The sequence below is a fragment of the Notolepis coatsorum genome (genome assembly GCF_963971535.1).
Source record: "Notolepis coatsorum genome assembly, chromosome: 7".
In the NCBI taxonomy this organism is placed as follows: Eukaryota; Metazoa; Chordata; class Actinopteri; order Aulopiformes; family Paralepididae; genus Notolepis; species Notolepis coatsorum.
This window is the reverse complement of record NC_140171.1, coordinates 73,523,397-73,544,541: the sequence shown is the minus strand read 5'-3', so window position 1 is coordinate 73,544,541 and position 21,145 is coordinate 73,523,397. Positions and strand designations below refer to the sequence as shown.

At 43.0% G+C, this 21,145-nt stretch overlaps 1 protein-coding gene across 1 annotated transcript in view; it reads left to right on the top strand.

Annotated features, from left to right (window-relative positions):
- The window catches only part of tapt1b (transmembrane anterior posterior transformation 1b), a gene marked incomplete at its 5' end in the record, with an annotated part of 134,893 nt that extends 113,816 nt beyond the window's left edge, over positions 1–21,077 (top strand). The window contains one exon of the mRNA XM_084318731.1: positions 16,737–21,077. Coding sequence (XP_084174857.1) covers positions 16,737–16,990 — 254 coding nt within the window. The 3' untranslated portion in view covers positions 16,991–21,077. The remainder of the gene's footprint in view (positions 1–16,736) is intronic.
- Between the last annotated feature and the right edge of the window lie 68 nt (positions 21,078–21,145).

The following is a 21,145-nucleotide window of genomic DNA, read 5'->3' as shown; positions in this document are numbered from 1 at the left end:
CAGTATTTTTTCTCCTTCATAAGAGTTTGAGGTTTTCCTTTGTTATAACAGGTAAAAACACCAATAAAAAGTCAAAAAGGCTTATTTTAGAACAATGAAAAGGGACGATTAACTCGTCAAACAGCTCACATATTCTGACAGAAGCAGCATTCTGTCAGAGAGAGACACACGCACAGAGAGAGACATACAGAGAGACACAGAGAGAGAGACACACACAGAGAGAGAGACACACAGAGAGAAAGAGAGACACAGAGAGAGACACACAGAGAGATAGAGAGCCAGAGAGACACACACACACACAGAGCGAGAGAGAGCCAGAGAGACACACACACACACAGAGAGAGAGAGAGAGAGAGAGAGAGAGAGAGAGACACACACAGAGACACACAGAGAGAGAGAGACACACAGAGAGAGAGAGAGACACGGGTCACTCTTAACTACGAAGATGAATGGAAGCTGATGCTTCTGTGTTTTGGCTGGAACAGTCTATTACTATTAGCAGTCCTTGTTAGCCCATTTATACCAGCAGTCCTTGTTAGCCCATTTATACCAGCAGTCCTTGTTAGCCCATTTATACCAGATCGATACGGTACTTGATGTGATATTCTGATGTTTTTTACGCAGTGGCTTTTGGTGACTCATAATAATCGTATGTCTTATTTTAGAAGAATCAAATATTCCCCAAACATCAAAACACTTGGATTTAAAGATGTCCTGAATATTCACTAGGGGACAATATGCTCAACGATCAAACAACCATGTCCATAATCCCACAGTGCCCCTTTTAGTGTAGTTACTGATTGGGGTAAGAATTATTCGATTAAATTCACTCAACCTTGAGTTGACAAGAGCTCTCAACTAACCCAAGTGCCTAAGTAAAAATAGAATAGATTAACAAGTTGATGGTATTCGTAATGTTTTAATAGAAGATATTAACAGTTTGATTATGTGACACAGGCTGCGGTTACATGGTGACTTTTAATTCCGAATTATAACTTCGGAATCAAATCATTCGGATTTTAAAAAAAATCATGCGAGTTTACATGTCAAATCTTAATTCCGACAAGGTGTTTACATGAAAGTCACTGTCTAATCGGGAGTTTTCGAGTCATCGTAAGGTTTGGGGCTGGGAAGGCTTCTGATTGGGTAAACGTAAACAGGATGTTAACGTCATTACGTTTACCGGAAGTAAACAAACAGCTGCGACCGGTATTCTCAGCTACTGTGCTAGCGTACCAAACAACATTAACCAGACTCTCGGTGTGTCTATTCTGCTAACGTTAAAGGCCTCTACATGCTACAGCAACTTCAAAGCAACTGCACCACAACATCGACAAAGCAAAGGTGTTGCAGACACTCTGCCTTTATGCTTCTGCAACATCGACGCACAGCCTATGTAACATTGTACCCCGTATGTAGCAACCCATTGATAACAAGCAGACAAATAAGCATAATTTTTACTTCCGGGCGGGGGGTTTCAAAATAAAAGAGCGACGTCTAAAAGCACCGTAAATACGTTTATTCTTTACAATATCTAACGTTACACGAACCTAAACTAATCTAAAGTTAGTTTAGGTTCGTGTTAACGTTAGATAATGTACAAAATAAACGTATTTACGGTGCTTTTAGACGTCGCTCTTTTATTTTGAAATCCCCCGACGGAAGTATTATAGTGTCTGTTGCTAGCAGCTTAACTTTTGCCGGCCGGTTCTGTGCTTTTTCTAGCTAACGTATCATCATTAGTTTCCAAAGGAGAGGAGAGAAAGACCTCACATGCAGCTCAAACTACCTGTTGGAATAAATTAATTGATTGATGTTTAACTTGTCCCTGTGTGTGTCCAGTCATTTCGACTAGCAAATGTTGTATTTAACGTTACCTCAGGATACCATTGTATTTAGTTGGTTAGCTATGTAGCTAATGTGGATAGAATTTTGTATAGCATCAATACTAGCTGGCTGGCTACAGCTTTATTTACTAAATTATGGAGGCTTTTTAATCGTCAAGGTAAGAGAGGATTTGTCATGATCAACTGAAGGCCTATGCTATGGAACAATATGTGCCCCTGTTCGCGATCATCTGTGTACTGTAGCCTATGCGCGATCATGCGCAGAAAGACCGGGGGGAACTAATTCCGAAAAATGCGTGAAAAGCGTTTACCGTACTTTTCGCACTATAAGCCGCACCTGACTATAAGCCGCAGCAGCTAAATTGAATGATGTGTACATATATAAGCCGCACTGGACTATAAGCCGCATGTGTTTTAATGTTTAATTACCATATGTAAGGAGTGGAGCCTGCGGCTTCATTTAACTCAACACGGGAAACCTCACCCGGCCCGGACACGGAAAGGATTGACAGATTGATTGCTCTTTCTCTATTCTGCGAGTGGTGGTGCATGGCCGTTCTTATATTGAGCTTTAAGTTCCCACCTCTACAGAGAATGACTCCCATTGGGACACAATACTGTCGGACAAATAACATTAACTCATTTACAAGTTGTATTAAGTTTAGCAAATAAGGGAACAGATAAATAACATTTCAATGCAGTAAAAAAAGCAATATTTTGATTTTCGGGTTTTGTCCGCATATAAGCCGCACCGTTATATAAGCCGCAGGGTCGAAAAAAGTGGAAAAAAGCCGCGGCTTATAGTCCGAAAAGTACGGTACATGGACAGAAAAAGCTTTAATTCGGAATGATAAACGGAATAAACCGGCCACTTACATCGGAATGGATTTTATTTCGGAATGGCCATTTTCATTCGGAATTAAGTATTTTCAGATGTTTACATGATAACTTTAAATAGGATTTAACGTTAATTCCGAATGAAAAGGGGAATAAACTGTCCATGTAAACGCAGCCACAGCCACATATGGATGGACTTGTCCAGTGGTGAAGGGGTAAAGTACCTTTTTTATGGTGGGGACAGTGATGGATAAGGAAAAGCACACCGCTGTCCTCAGGTGAGAAGAATTTCCCCTAGGCAAAGGTGTAGACCGGGTCCGAATTAACGGTGAGGTATAATTGGGGTGTCAAACTAATTTTCACAGAGGGCCACGTCAGCATTATGGTTGCCCTCAAAGGGCCAAAGACAGTATACATGTAAATGTAATATAAAATAAATGTAACTACTTCTTTATATATTGTTAAATAACTTTATGTATTTATTACTTCTATTCTATTACTTCAAGTTACAAATATTACATATTGTTATAGGAAAATCTTTATTTTTGTATTTGCTCTGCTCAGAAAATGTCTACAATGCACTTCTGTTGAAATTGCCTACGTTTTTCTGTTCTATATTTCTTCGTAAAGATGCAAGGAGATAGAGGTGTTACTTTCAGTTCCTCACACATCCTGCTATATGTAAAACAACGATACAACTGCCCGTTGCAACACAGGAAGCTTGTTTCCTGTTAGAAATTCTAGGTTTGCATTTCTTTGTCCAGACATAGCCATGTCTGAATTCCACTATTAACATACGAAGCACAGCTATCCTGCCTGTCTCTTTGCATTCAAACCGTCTCTTTTCAGCTACACATTGTAAACTGAAGTGAGACTCTGCACAGATAATACATTTAGCTTATCAGCTTCTATCCTTGATTCAAGTAATCATTCTTTCAGTTCCAACTGGGTCATTGTTAGCAAAGATTCCACCACAATATGCATTTGCATAGATGAAACGGAGGGCTAGGGCCTCCACAGGGTGCGTTTGATGGAACTGGCGGACACTATGGGGTTGTAACACCCGTTAAAGAATTACACAGAGGCGTGCTGCAGTTACTGGTTGTTATTTGATAGATTTCCAGGTGTGGTTGTCTACAGAGGAATACAATACAGTATACATTAATAACACAGTAGTGATGTACATAGACAAGAATATCCCTTAGTAGTATAGTGCAAATAGTAACTAGAGCATTCACTTAACCAGAGTTAATATACATAACCTACATAACCTATGCAGGGAATTACTCCTTCAGTGCATGTAAACAGTATAGGTAAGTGGACTGTAAACCAGGTGTAAGATGCATTCAGTTCACTAGGGGTAATGAGTGAGTTATAGTTATAGCTTAGGCTAGCTAACGTGCGTCTAAGCTAGCCACGCAACGCAGCAGCATATCATAGGAGGGGGAACGTAGGTTGGCTAACGTGTAGCTAGGCTAACGGCGCGGTGTTTCAATAACGGGGGGAATGACGTCAACAGGAATGGATCAGCGGGGACGCACTAAGTACAGAGTAAACTGAATGTACGAACTAAACGCAGGTAAAGTACTCACGTTCATTGACGCACACGTTATCCCAAGGGGACAGGGTAAACTACTACAGCACGTCGTTAGACGGTAACACTGAGACCGGCTCGCTCACGTTAAAGGGGAGGAACTCTGACGAGGAGAGGACGCTGGCGTTTGTTTGTTCGCCGCTTCTCCATCGTTGAACCAGTGTTTTACTATTTTAAAACGAATCTTAAAAGCCAAAGTAGTGTGGCTAACTTTTAAACAATTTTTCTTCTGTTTAACAAATCCTAACCCCTGGACTATTTGCACTGTTTTTATCTATTTTTGTATTGATCCGACGGCTGTCGCCACCTACCTGCTCCACCGGCTGACTGCTGGTCTCTCTCCCGTTGTCGGTGGGCTTGCAGCCGGACTGTTGCCTAGGACTGTTACCGTCCCCAGCGAGCTGCAATGCTGTTGAGCATCTGGCTAGTTCTCCAGCGCTGTGCATGGCTAGCAACAGCTAGCGCCTGGCTAACTCCATTGACGCCCGGCATGATGAAATATTCCACCTCCCAGCTGCTGGCTTTCAACAACTCCACCACTCCAGCATGCATCACAGCCATAGGAAAGCTTGGAATTCTACGCCGACCCCGGTATATCCACCGAAGCACCCGCAACAAGTATGTTTTCTCTCGGTATGGTTCTGCTACGATCCCCTCCATCTGGTCCCCAGCCGAGCGCGTCGCACCTGTGCGACGTCATCAGGGCACTGGCGCACCTGGGATTTGTAGTTACCCCTCCCCCCTGAGAAAACACAGCACTAGGACAGATGGGAAACGTGGAGTGGATCACAGTGTACTGCGGAGTGTGCTGAGACCTCCACCATCAGCTCTATCTCCTGCCACTATGGAACTCTTCAACACACAATCCCTCACAAACAAATCCCTCCTCATTCACCGGCATATTCTGGACAAAGGACTCGATTTTATGTGTCTAGTTGAAACTTGGCACAAACCAGGGGACTACTTTGTTCTAAATGAGGCCTGCCCCCCTGGCTATAACTACATGGAGAAAGCTCGCAGCTCTGGCCGTGCTGGTGGTGGCATAGCCATCATTCATCGGGCTGAGCTGAAGCTCTCTTCCCTACCGCTGCCTGATTTTACCTCCATGGAGTGTCTGGCCTTCAAATGCAAACCTCCTTACCCCATGACAGTGCTTCTCATATACCGGCCCCCAAAATCAAATCCCTCATTCCTCCCTGAAATACACGATCTACTCACATCACTCTCCGCTATGTCAGCCAATATTGTCATCATTGGTGATTTAAATATCCATGTTGACAACCCCTCCTGTCACCTTGCAACAGAGTTTCTGAGTCTGCTTGAGTGCCTTGGCCTGCAGCAGCATGTTGAGGTTCCCACGCACAACAGGGGCCACACCCTAGATCTGGTCATTACATCAGCCCCCTTAAATAGCCTAGAGGTATATGACCTCGGTGTGTCCGACCATAAGGTGGTCTCAATGACCCTGTCATCGATGCTGCCCTCTACTAGACAAAAATGTCAAATGTCCTTCCGAAATTGGAAATCCATTGACCCAGCCACCATGACCACAGACCTCCAACGCATCACCTGCCCAGCCTCTGCAACAATGGATGAACTAGTAGAGCACTACAACTCATCCCTGAGCAGTGTCTTTGACCTTCATGCCCCTGTCAAGACACGTGAGGTCAATTTTAAACGCTCCGCCCCCTGGTTCACACAGGAACTGAGGAAAATGAAAAGAGCTGGTCGTGCCCTGGAACGTCGACTCAGACACTCTGGACTCACTGTCCACAAACTGGCTTTCCGTGACCATCAAAAGGTGTACTGCAAGTCCCTGAAAGATGCACGGTCAAACTTCTACTCCAACCTCATCAATAAAAACACTGGCAACTCTAAGCAGCTTTTTTCCACCATAAATCACCTACTGAAGCCACAACCATCCTCATCCACTGAAGCTACAGAAGAGCAATGCAATAACTTTATGGACTTTTTCAGATCTAAAGTAAACAACATCCGCTCTCTGATGCCCAGCTCTTCCTCTCTGTTTCCCCCTGCCTCTAACCCACCACCTGAGAGCTTGCCATCTCTGCCATGTTTCACTGAGGTTCAGCAGAGCCACATTGAAAAAACACTCAGAGGAATGAAACCATCCACCTGCACTCTGGATCCCATTCCAACTGCCCTGCTCAAATCAAACATCCCCAGCATCAGCCCAATCATCACCCAGGCTGTTAACCTCTCCCTTCAAACTGGCCATATCCCATCCACCCTCAAAGTTGCCATCATCAGCCCCCTCCTAAAGAAGCCCACCCTGGACCCGGAGGTTCTTGCCAACTACAGGCCTATTTCGAACCTTTCCTTTCTATCCAAGGTTTTGGAAAAGGTAGTTGCCTCCCAGCTCCAGGACCACCTTAAAAATAACACCCTGTTCGAGAAGTTCCAGTCAGGCTTTCGCTCATCCCACAGCACGGAAACAGCTCTGCTCAGGGTGACGAATGACCTCCTAATGACCGCTGACGCAGGATCACCATCACTCCTCATCCTCCTCGATCTGACGGCGGCGTTTGACACTGTGGACCACACCATCCTCCTGGAGCGCCTCCACAACACTGTTGGACTGTCGGACCATGCACTACAGTGGTTCCAGTCCTACCTCTTAGGCAGGACAGAATATGTCTCACTGGGAGGACACAAGTCCAGGCTGCTCGAGGTCACCTGTGGTGTTCCGCAGGGGTCGGTTCTTGGTCCCATTCTATTCATCACCTACATGCTCCCCCTCGGTCGTGTCATCGGCAGACATGGAATGTCTTTCCACTGTTATGCCGATGACACACAACTCTACATAAAAACGGCCCCAAACCCCTCTGCAGCTCTGTCATGCCTCACCACCTGTCTTGGGGAGATAAAGGCATGGATGAACAGCAACTTCCTCCAACTAAACAGCAAGAAAACCGAGGCACTCCTAATTGGCACCCCTCACCAGGTTCAGTCTTCACCCATATCACATCTCACCTTTGACGGCCAGGTAATCCCCCTCTCCCCCTCAGTCACAAATCTGGGGGTTCGATTTGACCCCCACCTGACCTTCAACACCCACATAAAACACCTCTGCAAGACCTCATTCTATCACCTAAAAAACATATCAAAACTCCGTCCCATTCTAACCCTGTCAGATGCAGAGAAGCTTGTCCATGCCTTTATCTCCTCAAGACTGGACTACTGTAACGGACTCTTCATCGGGATTCCTGGCAAGAGCATCCAAAAGCTGCAATACATCCAGAACAGCGCTGCCAGGATCCTGATGAGAGTCCGTAAACACGATCACATAACCCCCATCCTTCACTCACTACACTGGCTCCCCGTCTCATCCCGGATCAACTACAAAATCCTTACGATTACCCATAACTGCATAAACGGACACGCACCCCTCTACCTTCAGGAACTCATCACTCCACAATCCTTCACCCGCACCCTCAGATCCGCAGGTAGCCTGCTCCTTCAGGTCCCCAATACCCGGCTCTGCACCATGGGTGACCGAGCCTTCTGCACGGCTGCACCACGCCTGTGGAACAGCCTCCCCATCCAGCTGAGGGCACCACAGAGCCTGGACTCTTTTAAAGCAGGCCTGAAAACCTATCTGTTTAAAAAGGCCTTTGACTGTTAGCTTTTTATTAAAATTTTATTGCGCTTTGTTTTTAAATTGTCTGTTTATACTATGTTTTTAATTAACTATGTTCTATTTTTATTCTGTATTTTATTTTATTTGTTTTACTAATAACTATTTTATTCTATTTTTTTAACTGTTTTAACCATGTAGTGTAGCACTTTGGGATCCCAGCGAACAAAAAGTGCATTACAAATCCAATCTATTATTATTATTATTATTATTAGAGGACCGGTACAGAACAAAGTAGTCGTCCGACAGTAACACTGAGACCAGCTCGCTCACATTAAAGGGGAGGAGCTCTTAAAGGGTCAGTACAGAACAAAGTAGTCTTATTAGCAGGGCTTTCCTACAATAGATGTATACGTTATTTTTACATAAATCATTTTGATTTATCAGGTTAAGAACCACATATTACTCTATCAATCAATGATCAGGCTATTTTTCATTTTCTTTTCATTTTTATTTATTCGTACATGGAATTGTTACAGTCCAACTGTGTCTTCAGTACATATAGTTCACTTAATATGATCCACTAAATCCCATGGCCGAAAGAAACAGGAATTGTACCTGCCCTTGGCTGGACAAGATATGCCTCCTAAACGGTCTAAATGGAAGTACAGGAAGTACAGGCGTACCGGTTCCGGTCAGCCGTACCGGTTCTGGTCAGCCCAGATCTGTTTATAGTCCCCAGAGAAACAAAGAACGAAGCAGACGCTTGTAAATCGGAAATCGGAGGCAGCTTCCAGGGGAAATACATACACCGGAAATTCTACCCCATAGACACTTTAGGCAGTAGTTCTTTACCAGGCTTTATCTCACGGAGATAAAACTGGGAACCAGGTTATACCTGCCCCTACACACATACAGTACACTGATAGACTGTTCATAGTGCAATGTTTACCAAACCAAACTAAATGTACATACTTATTTAGCAGAAATGAAAACAACACAATTAAATGAACATAAATACATACATTTTGTGTATATCAGTTAAATTGCATATGTACTGAGGTTCATTCAGAGGGGCAGAACTATGGTGCAACCAACACTTGTGCTGCTAAGAACACGTGGGACAGATGTAAAACAAATGGCTGCACTCAACCTGGCAGAGGCCATACATCCAACTAATGGGAGATAGTTTGATTACAGAAAACATGTGTGCATGAACACACAACTGTAACTGGACTCAAGAATAAGGGTTGTCTCAGTTCACAACTATATTGGTCAGGTTTTGGGTGGGACTTGTTTGCATCCTGCAGCTTCTGATTACATTTGGCGAGATGCTCGTTATGTCACACAACAGCAAAGTCACACTCAGCCATCTTGCATTTGAAGGTCAACAATAGGTCAAATCATTATATAAACACCAAATATGTATTCCTTGACCAAAAAAAGCTCTGAAACCATGTATTGTGCATCATTGTAGGTCAAACCATTAAAAAGTTAATTTCCACGGCAGCCATTTTGGATTTTGGTCTCACAAATTTCCCCCGCCTTTTTTAAAAATACACCCCGGCTAAATTTGTTTATTAACCCTACTAGATGACAAATCCATTGAGAAACGGACCTTCGCTCTCCACGGTCACGGAAGTGCCACAGATGACCCAACTATAATGTCTGAAGGAGTCAACTGAAGGCTTCTTGTCCACTGATGGATACATCTTGATATTTGTCTAGTCTAGTGTGTTCATTAGATGGGTGAAATCCTCTTTCAGTGCCTCTGTGCCTGTTTTCGTAGGCAGTTAGCCTCTGGTATGCGTGCCATTAGCGTTAGCCACGCTTCTAGGCCTCTTTTCTTTTGGAAAGAATGATACAAAAATAAATATATATATTTTTTTATTATATTCGACTAAGAGGTTGGCCAGTCGACTACGGCTCTTTTCGACCGATTAATCGACTAATAGGGGTCAGCCCTACACCGCACACACACTCCCACCGCAGCACGGTAACACACCACACACACTCCCACCGCCCTGCAGCACGGTAACGCACCACACACACTCCCACTGCCCTGCAGCACGGTAACGCACTACACACACTCCCACTGCCCTGCAGCACGGTAACGCACTACACACACTCCCACTGCCCTGCAGCACGGTAACGCACCACACACACTCCCACTGCCTTGCAGCACGGTAACACACTACACACACTCCCACCGCAGCACAGTAACACATCACACACACTCCCGCAGCACAGTAACACATCACACACACTCTCACTGCAGCACAGTAACAAATCACACACACACTCGATTCTGGTCATCAGCCTAGAACTTTGCTGCTTGGTAGTTCTTTGCTTTTAGTGTCTCAATATATATTTTCTTTGCAACTTTGATTCACTGATCAAATTATTTCTCATGACAAAGCGGCAGAAAGCTAGCAAACAACGCCACCCGGTTTAGCTCAAGCATCCGCTTCAACGCAAAAGTAGGATAAAGCCAACGTCTGACAGCTGAAATGTAATGCAGCGCATTGGCAGCGCATTGGCAATGCATTGGCGCAGCGTTAACGCATTCTCATTCATCTTAATGTCACTAACCTCATTCATCTTAACCTTAGCCCTAGCCATATTTTCAGAAAATTCGCCTAAAAGTACATACCCAAGTAAATGGAATACTGCTCCACTTCTTTCTGGTCAATTTGCATGTTCCTGGTATCTAGGGACATCTATGGACCTCAGGGAATGTATTTCCAGTGTCAGATATATTGTGTCTGTTACTATGATTGAGTAAATTGTAATGAACCAAAGGAGAATATAATTTATTTTATTACTTTGACAGTGAATAACTATGCGAACATTGACCAGACGTGGAGAAAAAAAATCGCCACTGAGCTCATTCAGCACCTTCTTGAAATCAAGTGTACTAAAAATCTAAGCAAATTAATAAAGGGCAGATGATTTACAGGGGGTTTTGTAGATACAGTAGTACTGAATTTTGCCATCCGGACACATGCAATTTGAAATATGAATATAGAATATCAGGCCTATAAATGACCTTATTATGGCCAAGTCATACATCTATGGATCGGGCCAAATCTCCTCTTTCCAATCTACTGTAAGTACAGTTACTTTTGTATAATGTCCATAGCTCCACCATTTTCTTATCTCAAGAAGGTGCTGAATGATCTCAGTGGAATTATTTCACGTCTGGTTAACATGGTGTTATTCACAGTCAAAGATTTAATAATAATAATTGATATTCTCATTTGGTTCATTACAATTTACTCAAGCATAGTAACAGACACAATATTTCTGACACTGGCAATACATTCCCTGAGGTCCATAGATGTCCCTAGATACCAAGAACATGCAAATGGACCTTGGAGAGGAGCAATCTTCCATTTACTTAGGTATGTGTTTTTAGGCAAGTTTTCTGAAAATATAGCTAGCGCTTAAGAGGTTAAGAACACGTCATCATTCATCTTAAGCTAAGTTAACAATATACTCGTTATCATGCATTTCAAGGCGTTATAATGAAAAGGTCTTGTTATCTTATCTTATGCATTGTTTCTACATAAGCAAGCACACGTTAATTTACATCCACAACATAACTGTGGTATCTTAAGAATGATACAAGACACTTATATTGAAACGCTTAACGCTGCATTTTTCGCCGAACATATAAATTACCGAATAAAGCGCTATTCGTTGCCGTTCGAATGCCATCTGGATCGCCAAAATCCGTGCCTCGGTTCTCGAGTTACATGCCGATATGTCAGGCATGCGACTTTTTACATGGCATTATCCAACCGGACTCCCGGAGAAGCATGCAGCTGCAGAGCCGCAGAGCCAGCGGCACTCTCTGGGCCGCGCGCTGACGGCCGCGCTGTGAGGCAATAGTATCCAGCTGCAGGACGAGAGCACCAACACTCTCAGGACCGCAACACTTTAAGGACCCACACTTTAAGGACCCTCGCTTCCATTGGCTGATTTGGGTCACATGACCGTCCCACCCAATGGCTGAATTGGAGTATTGCACTGCGGGATTGATTGATTGATTGATTGATTGATTGATTGATTGATTGATTGATTGATTGAAAACGTTATTAACAGATTGCAGAATGGGTACAGTACAGCTAAATACATACAATTGTTAAGGGGATGCAGACCAGAGAAAGACTTTCGTCTTGTTTACATCAGGGTCCCCCATTTTCAATTCATCATAACATATCAGGGCTGTACGCTGCGATGATCTCATCGCAAATTGCCCCTTTAATTGGCCGTTGCGATTGGTAAATAATATTTGGGGGCGGGCTTGCGAGTAGGGATTTCAAGCCTTGCATTCGCATTTCACTCCTAAATGATCCAAGGCGTGTGATGACGCTGAGCACTCAGGTATGATCAGCGGGGGAAATCAACTGAGCACTCACTCTGATAGACTGGCTGACTGTCTGATTTAGCTATGAAGAAAAGTAAAGTTAGTAGTAGGGATGGGAATCGATGGTTCCTAACTGGGTTTTGGCCATATGCTCCCGAAATTCTCCCGCTGTTTGGCTGCTTCTATGTGCAGTGAAAACTACTCGAAATGATGTCATTGATTTAGTTCAGGGTTAGCCGCGGAGCTAACGCTAGCTAACGTGAGCTAATCAAGCTCACAGAGAGAGATAAACAGCTGACAGCAGGTAGTACAGGTACAAATACAATAAAACAAGGGGTGGGGGCTGTTGTGTAAACCTTGTGTCGCGTCAATCTGGTCCACACGTTACTCGTTCATATCTCAGCCTGTGCTGAGATATGCCCATTCCGCGGTCTGTTAATAAAGTTTTCAATCAGACAGATGTATGGAAAGGCTTTTATTATAACATTCGTTGAGGTAAAATCATTATGCCTCATTTAGTCATCCTGCAGAGCACTGGTCTCCTACTCGTGGGCCGCGGGGAGCTAATGTAAGTAGCTTTGTTGATGTCAGCACACGGGGCATTCAGGAAGTCAAAAACGAATGCGCTTGCCGATTGGTGCTAAGAACAGCAGGGCGGGTGCAAGCGTTGTGACGTAATTGGCAGACTCTACTGTCAATCAAAATTATTGTTTTCCGTCAGAATGAATGAATGAGAACTTTATTAACAGATTGCATAATGGGTACAATACAGTACAGGAGGATGAAGACCAGAGAAAGACTTTCGGATTTTTACATAAGGGTCCTCCATTTTCAATTCATCAAAACATTTAGAGACATACAAATATACAGTAGTTTCATAAAAATGCTAAAATGCTATTTATTGATTGATTGGTTTAAAACTTTATTAACATATTGCAGAATGGGTACAGTACAGCTCAATACATACAATTGTTAAGGGGATGCAGACCAGAGAGACTTTTGTCTTGTTTACATCAGGGTCCCCCATTTTCAATTCATCATATTTCATATCTAAATCATATAATATCTCATTGCTAAATATATGCAATATATAATCTAATAATCCAATAATCTAAATCTAATATATAATATAAAAATGCTAAATGCATGGGTATTTTATTTTGTCTTTAATGTTAGCTTGCAAACTCATACTTTCTTGGTAAGCCTCATAATGAATTGTTTGGGGTAAAAAAGAAAAAACATTGTGATGTGTATCGCCGAAAGGTCAGAAAATATCGTGATATCATATTTAGGCCATATCGCACAGCCCTAGTTGGTTCATTATAAAAGATACAAACCTGACAACAAAAGCACTTAAATGTTAAATAAAAGGACCACAGTAATGAGGCAGGAGGAACATATTTTTTTGCACTATAATGGTAAAATTGTTATTTAAAAATTTGCCCCTAAAACATATTTTTTGCCCCTAAATTTCTAATTTAGGGGCAAGTGTGCCCCTAGTGAAAAAGCTTAGCGTACAGCCCTGCATATATGACATACACGACATACAGATAGACAGTACTGCTACATCTATACATTTATGACATATACCAGATTTGCAAATACAGTACTGTTTGTGATACAAAAGTTTCATACGCTGCTACCTTTTTCAGCTTCTCTATTTCAAGGCAAAAAAAAAATAATCTGTGCCAAAAAAAACTGTGCATGCGCGCGCGTGGAGCGTTTGACCTACTGTCAATTTGCCACTGCACCACTGGTTCTAAGAAAAGATATCCGGACCCTCATACGTTCATCTTCCATACGCTTAACCATAACGTAACTTACTTACCCAGACGACGTGTTCCCGAGTCCACATTCACGCACAAATCCGTACTTTCAAAACGTTAGAAAAATGCTCCGATTGGGCGGTCAGGTGGCGTAACGGAGATTGCATTCGTCACCAACCCCGGAGCGGCTGGATTTGCCTGTTCGAATCCAGCTCACAGCTCCGGGGTTGTCACCAGCTTGGCTGGCCGTTCACACTAATACAATTGGCAGTATTAGAGGGTGGGAGAAGCTGGCGGGGTGGGTCCGGGTCGTTGTAAACAGCGACTCCTACAGTTCGGTCGGGGCGCCTGCTAAGCGCGGATAAGACTTGAGGGGGATAGTGTGATCCTTCCACACGCTACGCCCCCTCACAGTGAGAATCCGCGCTGCCAGGTGAAAAGAAGCGGTTGATTGGCTGGACGTGTGTCGGAGGAAGCATGTGGTAGCCTCCACTCTCCCAGACCGACTGTGGGGGGTAAGTGCGCAGCGACCAGGAAGGGGATTGGGAATTGGCATAACGACTAACATTGGGATGGGAGAAAATCGGAGGGGAAAAAGATCAAAAAAAAAAAAATGCTCCGATACCCGAATCCACAATCCGAGGTCTGGAAGTGGACCCATGGTCCATTCGACCTTAATAAACGGACGGCCACCGGTCCATAACCGCATTCTATAGAAGAATAAGTCTTTATTTGTCATGCCGATTAACACGCTCGCTGCGACGATCCCATCTAGAAAGAAACGTATCTGTATTTTTGACAGTATTGAAAATCATACTGTCTGGATTTTTAAATACCCTGGTATACCGTCATACCGCCCCAAGCCTACTACAAACCTCAGTCCTCTTAATGTTTTACCTCGAAGCTGCGATCATTACCAAAAGCATGTTTTAGATTCGGTAAAACACAACGCTGTGATCGATAGAAAAGCATGTTTTAGGTTTGGTCAAATATACCTTAAATAGACATTACCTTAGTCAGAAGGTACTCCAAAATGAATAATCCCAGTCCCATCGCAATCGCAATTACTCCATATATTGTATATTGGGCATGGCTATCATACGGGAAATAATAGGTTTGAGGCGATCAAATCTCCGACCGATTGCTGTGTCCTGATTCCCTCTGAGGGGGAGGAGTTCCTGCAGCCAGATTCACAGAGAGAGAAAGACCCAGAGACCCAGTTCAAAAGGTAGTTGATACTGCCACCTGGCGGGATTCGATCGCCATTGCAATTTTAACGTAGGCAGCAGTGCCAGGGAGACACAGGGAGGTCCACGCGAGTGTTTAGAATGGGGATCAAAGGGAAAATATCAAAGGATCTAAAAACTCGTTTTTAGCGCTCAACCGCTGGCGACGAAACACGAGTATTCTCGTTTTTGGTGGCCAATGAGTTAAAGGTCCCGTGTCTTATAAATGGCATTTTCCAGTGTTTAGCATTGTTTTATAGCAATGGGGGTTTATATCAATGGGTCTGTGTCTCTAATTCTCATTTTGGCGGATTGCTCTAATTCAGTTGAGACAATCTCCCCCAGTGAACTAAGCTATTCTGATTTGACCACACTTCCTCAAGCGGGTGGGTGCCGACAGAGAGGCAGAGAACGAGCGAGGGAGAGAGAGGGACAGGAGCTTCTCTCTCGGGGAAGCGCACACGCATTTACACACAACCTCGACCGGCGCGCGGGGATGGGGCTTCTCCCTGGGAGCACTTGCATATCACTGTCAAAATATCTTTGACTCCCATGCGCACGCCCGTATTCCGATCCGTGCAATAATATTCACGGGGTATATATTGTCATTTGAAACAAGTTACCAATGCATTGTCCCGTGGGATTATGCCCCCCCACGGCGAAATTAATTAGTATCCCCCTCCTCTATCTCTCTATCTCTCTCTGTCTGCCTGTCTGACTGTGGGTGACTGTCACTCAAAGCGCTTATGGGCGGAGCCCAGCCCAAAACAGCTTGAAATCTTGAAGTTGAAAAATGCTGCTTTAGAATACTTGATTAGAAATACAAAACAATGAATTTGTATTTTTTTTTATATAAACCTTACAGATGTGTTCCATAGACTCACACGAATTGTGTAAAGTTGCCCAAATAGTGAAAGGAATAGCAAGATGCTATTAATTAATTAATGCTACTAACCTCATTCATCTTAATGCTACTAACCTCATTCATCTTAATGCCACTAACCTCATTAATCTTAATGCTACTAACCTCATTCATCTTTATGCTATGAACCTTGTTCATCTTAATCCTACGAACCTCATTCATCTTAAGCTTCACTGCTTTCCTTTCCATCTCTTCATCTTCCAGAGATACAGCTGTCTCCGCTTTTGCCTCATTCCCTTCCTCCTGCTCCCCCCTTTTCCCTTCTCCTTTCTCCAGAGCTGGGGGGTGCTGCTGTGCCCCCCGCGGACTCTACCCTCTTCTGCCCCCCTCCCCTATCTGGGCTTGCGCCCCTCCCATGCACAGGTATTGCTCCCCTCTGCTCTCAAGCCATAATCAGGCCAGTGTGATGCAGGAATGGATATTACTCTTTACTAGTCAGACATTGGTCATGAGAAGAAACTATACCATATCTCATAAGTTAATAGGAGTAGGGTTGATGTGACATGGCTGAATTGTGCATTACATCATTGCTCCGTGCTAATCATGGAAAATGTCACCACCCTCTTTTAAACAGAACCAGCAACAGACAAAGCAGGGATGTCGTCGGCGTCCGTCATCTCTCAGCCCGCCCATGGGCCAGAAAGCCCCGCCCCTGTGCTGCCCAAGAGCGACTCTGACACGTTCCTGACCACGCCCGATGAGGAGGAGGAGGACCAGGTCATCAACGCTGACACGGGACTGGAAAAGGAGGCACTCAAACACCGAACACCCAAGAAAGATTTGCTGGAGATAGACCGATTCACCATCTGCGGCAACCGTATAGACTGATGCCATGGCAACGCCCAGTCAGTGTCCTGGCATCACAGCAAGGGGTCAGGGGGTCAGAGAGCACACTCAGACAGGACTCATTCTGGTGCAGCCAAACCCCCCTCCCCCTTTGAGTATTTATTACTATTTATTGAGGACTAACCCAACCAGGGCATACAGCTGTTACAACTGTCACACAGGAGAGAGAGAAGGTCACATAAGACATGGGTCAACTGGAAGACCTGCTCCTACGGCCAGCTTTTCCCGCATTCTGTCAACCAAACGGCCAATGGTGATAAGGCTCAATGGTTGCCATGGCAAAAAAATTGTAATGTTGGGGGAAAAGTTCATTACAGTAAGAAGTAGAAATAACATGAGGAGAAACACACAAATACTCATGAAGTTGTGAACGTGTGGTTATTTTAAGTGTTCCAGCTGGACTGTGTGATGAAGCGTTCAGAAGCACACCACTGTGTTGTGCTGAGGGTCGAGTGCAAATTGTTTAAATTTTTTTGTCAACAAAAAAGAAGAACGAAGTGTTCTCAGTTTTTAAGGTTTTTCAAAAGGTGGAAAAAATATTCTAATATTCATGTTTTTAAGAAAATTCTCAGCGTTTTTCTATGATCCATCTATCTTATTCAACAGTGGGACAAAAATCTTGCAAAATTCTTGCAATATCAGTCCCGCCTTCGTAAGCGCGCACACACACGCATACATTTCCATCATATTCACAGTAGGACCCAATCTCACAAACGCAAAACACACCTTTGCAATATCAAGTGTAGTGTTGCACAGTATATCGATACTAAGAAGGTATCGCAATACCCTACTGTTAAAAACGGTACTGCACCCCATTTTATTAGTACCAGTACTTTAAGAATGAGTGTTTTAATAAGAGCCGTATTTCGTGTATGTGTCTGTCTGTGTCTGTGTGTGTGGGGGGCGCTCTGCTTCTACTCCCTGCAGCATAGTGGACGTGAACAACCGTTTTCTCAGCTTTCATGGTGACCGAGTGAGAGGCTGCAAGTACAAGTTATCTTGCTGACCTTGTTGACAAAGCAGATACACAGAACAAAATAATAGGGCATTATTTGGCTTAAATATCCCATCTGTAAAATATGTTTTAAACCCATGCAGATCAAGGGAGCTAACACGTCCGACTCCGCAAAGCATCTCACCGACAGACATGCCGACCTGTTCAAGGAATTCAAAGAGCGACAGGTTAGCGAATGTGATAGATAACATAATTATGTGCCCTCAAATATAAGTCAAACAAGTATGATTTATTTTTTGACATGCAAACCTTTTTCCCCCATTAGAATTTGACAAAGCAATTAAGGGCAATGAAAGAATTGTAATGTTTCTAACAATAGTGTGATCTTTATTTTATAGTAGCTAGCCTAGAGCGAAGCAGAGGGGAATCAGCCTGCAACACGCAATGTATTTATGAAGCCAAGAAATCGAACCGGGCCCTGTGGTATCAAATATCGATATTTTTCAAGGTATCGTATCAAAGTTAGAAATTCCAATATTGTTACAACACTAATCATGTTAGTTACAAACTTTTTTCACCATATAATTTAAAGGTGCTACTATGACAAGCCACTAACAGAGATGTGTAACAGTGGTTCCGCATGAAGAAATTATGCTAACTAATTCCTTGTGTGGATCTTTACTTGGTCTATTCATGGTATCCCATCGCAGACATCTTTGTCACAAACAACAGGTGATTGTCATTAAGTGACAACCGTGGCCAATGAGCTGTGGCCCTGCACCATGTTGTATGGTGAACACTGAAAACATCATGAGAATACTATGAATGGCTCCGGTAGCCAATCCCACTGCAGAGACAGACTACCCTTTGATTATAGTTAAAAGCTGAGAGGTGTTGCTGCCATGCTACTGTATAAGACCCTGTAGGCTCTAGCATTTACTATGAAACAACTGCTATAAGATCCTGCCTCTCCCTGTAGGCTCTAGCATTGTTGTTTTTTAAGATGAGCCTCTAACTAGTGCGCTTCATGTATGTATGTCCTTCAAGCATGTAGCCTACAGATAATCATGACGACGACACATGGCTTATTTTTCCATACATCACAACCTCTCCATGCGTCTCATTCTTCTCTTTTCTGTCTGATGTATGCACTGTGACGGGCACCCCGTGATCGCAGCAAAGCACTACACCTTTCAAAGCATGGCCTGGGTTAGACTTTTTTTTATATTTTGCGGTTGTTTTAGTACGGAGCTAGCATGTCTTAGCAGTCCATTTTACCCCTCAATAGCAGTCGCCGGCACTATGCGTCATCACAGAGCCGCTGGCCTTAACTGGTTAAGCCTCTTTCCAGATGCTCATGTACATGTGGTTTTGTATACATCGATACGCTTTCACATCAGTCTTGGCCTCTGTCGGTTTGGATCCTGGACGTGACGTTTAACCAATTAAGTGTGTCGTACAACTCTGGAGCTGTTAAAGCTGTCTGCCATGCCCTGTCTGCAGTGCCAGGGGAGGCTTGGTCAGCAGCTTACCTCTGTACACAAGTTGTGTACAGAGGTAAACAAACATGCATCTATTGCCTAGGTGACAAACTAAGTGAAGGGTACCAATGTAAAAATATACATGTTATATTTAATGTGGGAAAACAGTGATTGTGCGCATTTCCCAGGATATTATGCACATTCCCTGTCAAGATTTTTTTAGGCAGATAATCTGTTAATAAGGCTCTAATACAGGGAACACTTGATTATTTTGTTATATCCTAATCTGATTAAATTCCCCACATGCTTGTTTATAAACCTAACATCCCTACAAATGTATATCCCTAATCTAATCTAATAAGTAATATTTGGTTGTTGACATCCTAATCTGTTTCAATTATTCATCAAAAACTAAATGCACACTCGCCGTGCCATGTCATCTCACATTTACCAACCTGATGTGGAACGTACATTTATATCCCAGGAAATGTGAAGAAATCAGTTTTCCCACATTTACCGTAATATATATAATGAGAGAGAGAACTCAAATATTAGGGCTGGGCGATATTTTAATAATCGATGTCGAGAAAAGTTTTTAATTTTTTTTAAAAAAAAATTTTTACCTGCAACAGGGCAGTGGACAGACTTGTCTTTCTTGCCTGCAACTTAAAGTAATGGCTTTGCTTGTCCAAATGACAATACTGACCAAATTGAGATTTATTTTTCTCTTGTCCATTTATTTTGTTTGCTTTCTAATTTAAAATACAGTTTGAAACTGTCTGTACACAGTAGGCTATGTGTGCTAGCAGAGCTAGTCTCCAGTCGCGTGTCACGGTACACGTGAGGTAGTTTGTCCACCAAAAAAGCGCTAAAAGATAGAAAAGAAACTAGCAGAGCCAGAACTGTTCAACTCCCCTGGAGCCACAGCCAGCAGAGAAGCTTGTTTACTTTTGCTTTCAAACCAGCTGCAGCCTGAGAACTGGAGTGTGAGGGGATGTAACACTAAAGATGGCGACAATGACAAAGAATTGCTGCAAATTAAACATACATCTGTTTAAAAAAAAAAAAATTATTTAATTATTATTTTTTATCGATAATATCGAATATCAAGTGATATGATATTGTTATCGCGATATAATTTTTGGCCATATCGCCCAGCCCTATCTAATATGCCTTCCTAATGTTTTAATATCAACTGACCGTGTTTTGAATCTTCCATCTGTTGATATTAGAATACTGTAAGAGCATGTTACAGTGCTCTAATATCCAAGTCACCAGCTGAGTTGTTGAGAAACGGAGAGAATGAAAAACGGCCTGCTTGGGAAACGAGTACTAAGAATGTAGAAGCATCATAAAGTGTGTGTGAAAGAGTTACTCAGTATAATTGCTCAGTGCATGAATGGATCTCACCTCTTCAGGCATAATGTGTAAAGCAGTGTAAAAGCATTTCTTTTTCTCAGTAAAGAATCCTATTTTTCATGTACAACCAATCTGTACCTTTTCACAAGGTACCTTCTGTGAGGGAGGAGGAGAATAAAACATTTTGTTTTTGTAACATTTGACTGTTATTCTTTTCCCACAAACACGCGTATGTATATGTGTTAATTTGTTTTTGTACACTTAATTAAATTATAAATGCAACAATAATTTCAATCTACTGCATCACACTTTATAGGAAAGCAGTCTACTGTGTCATTTACA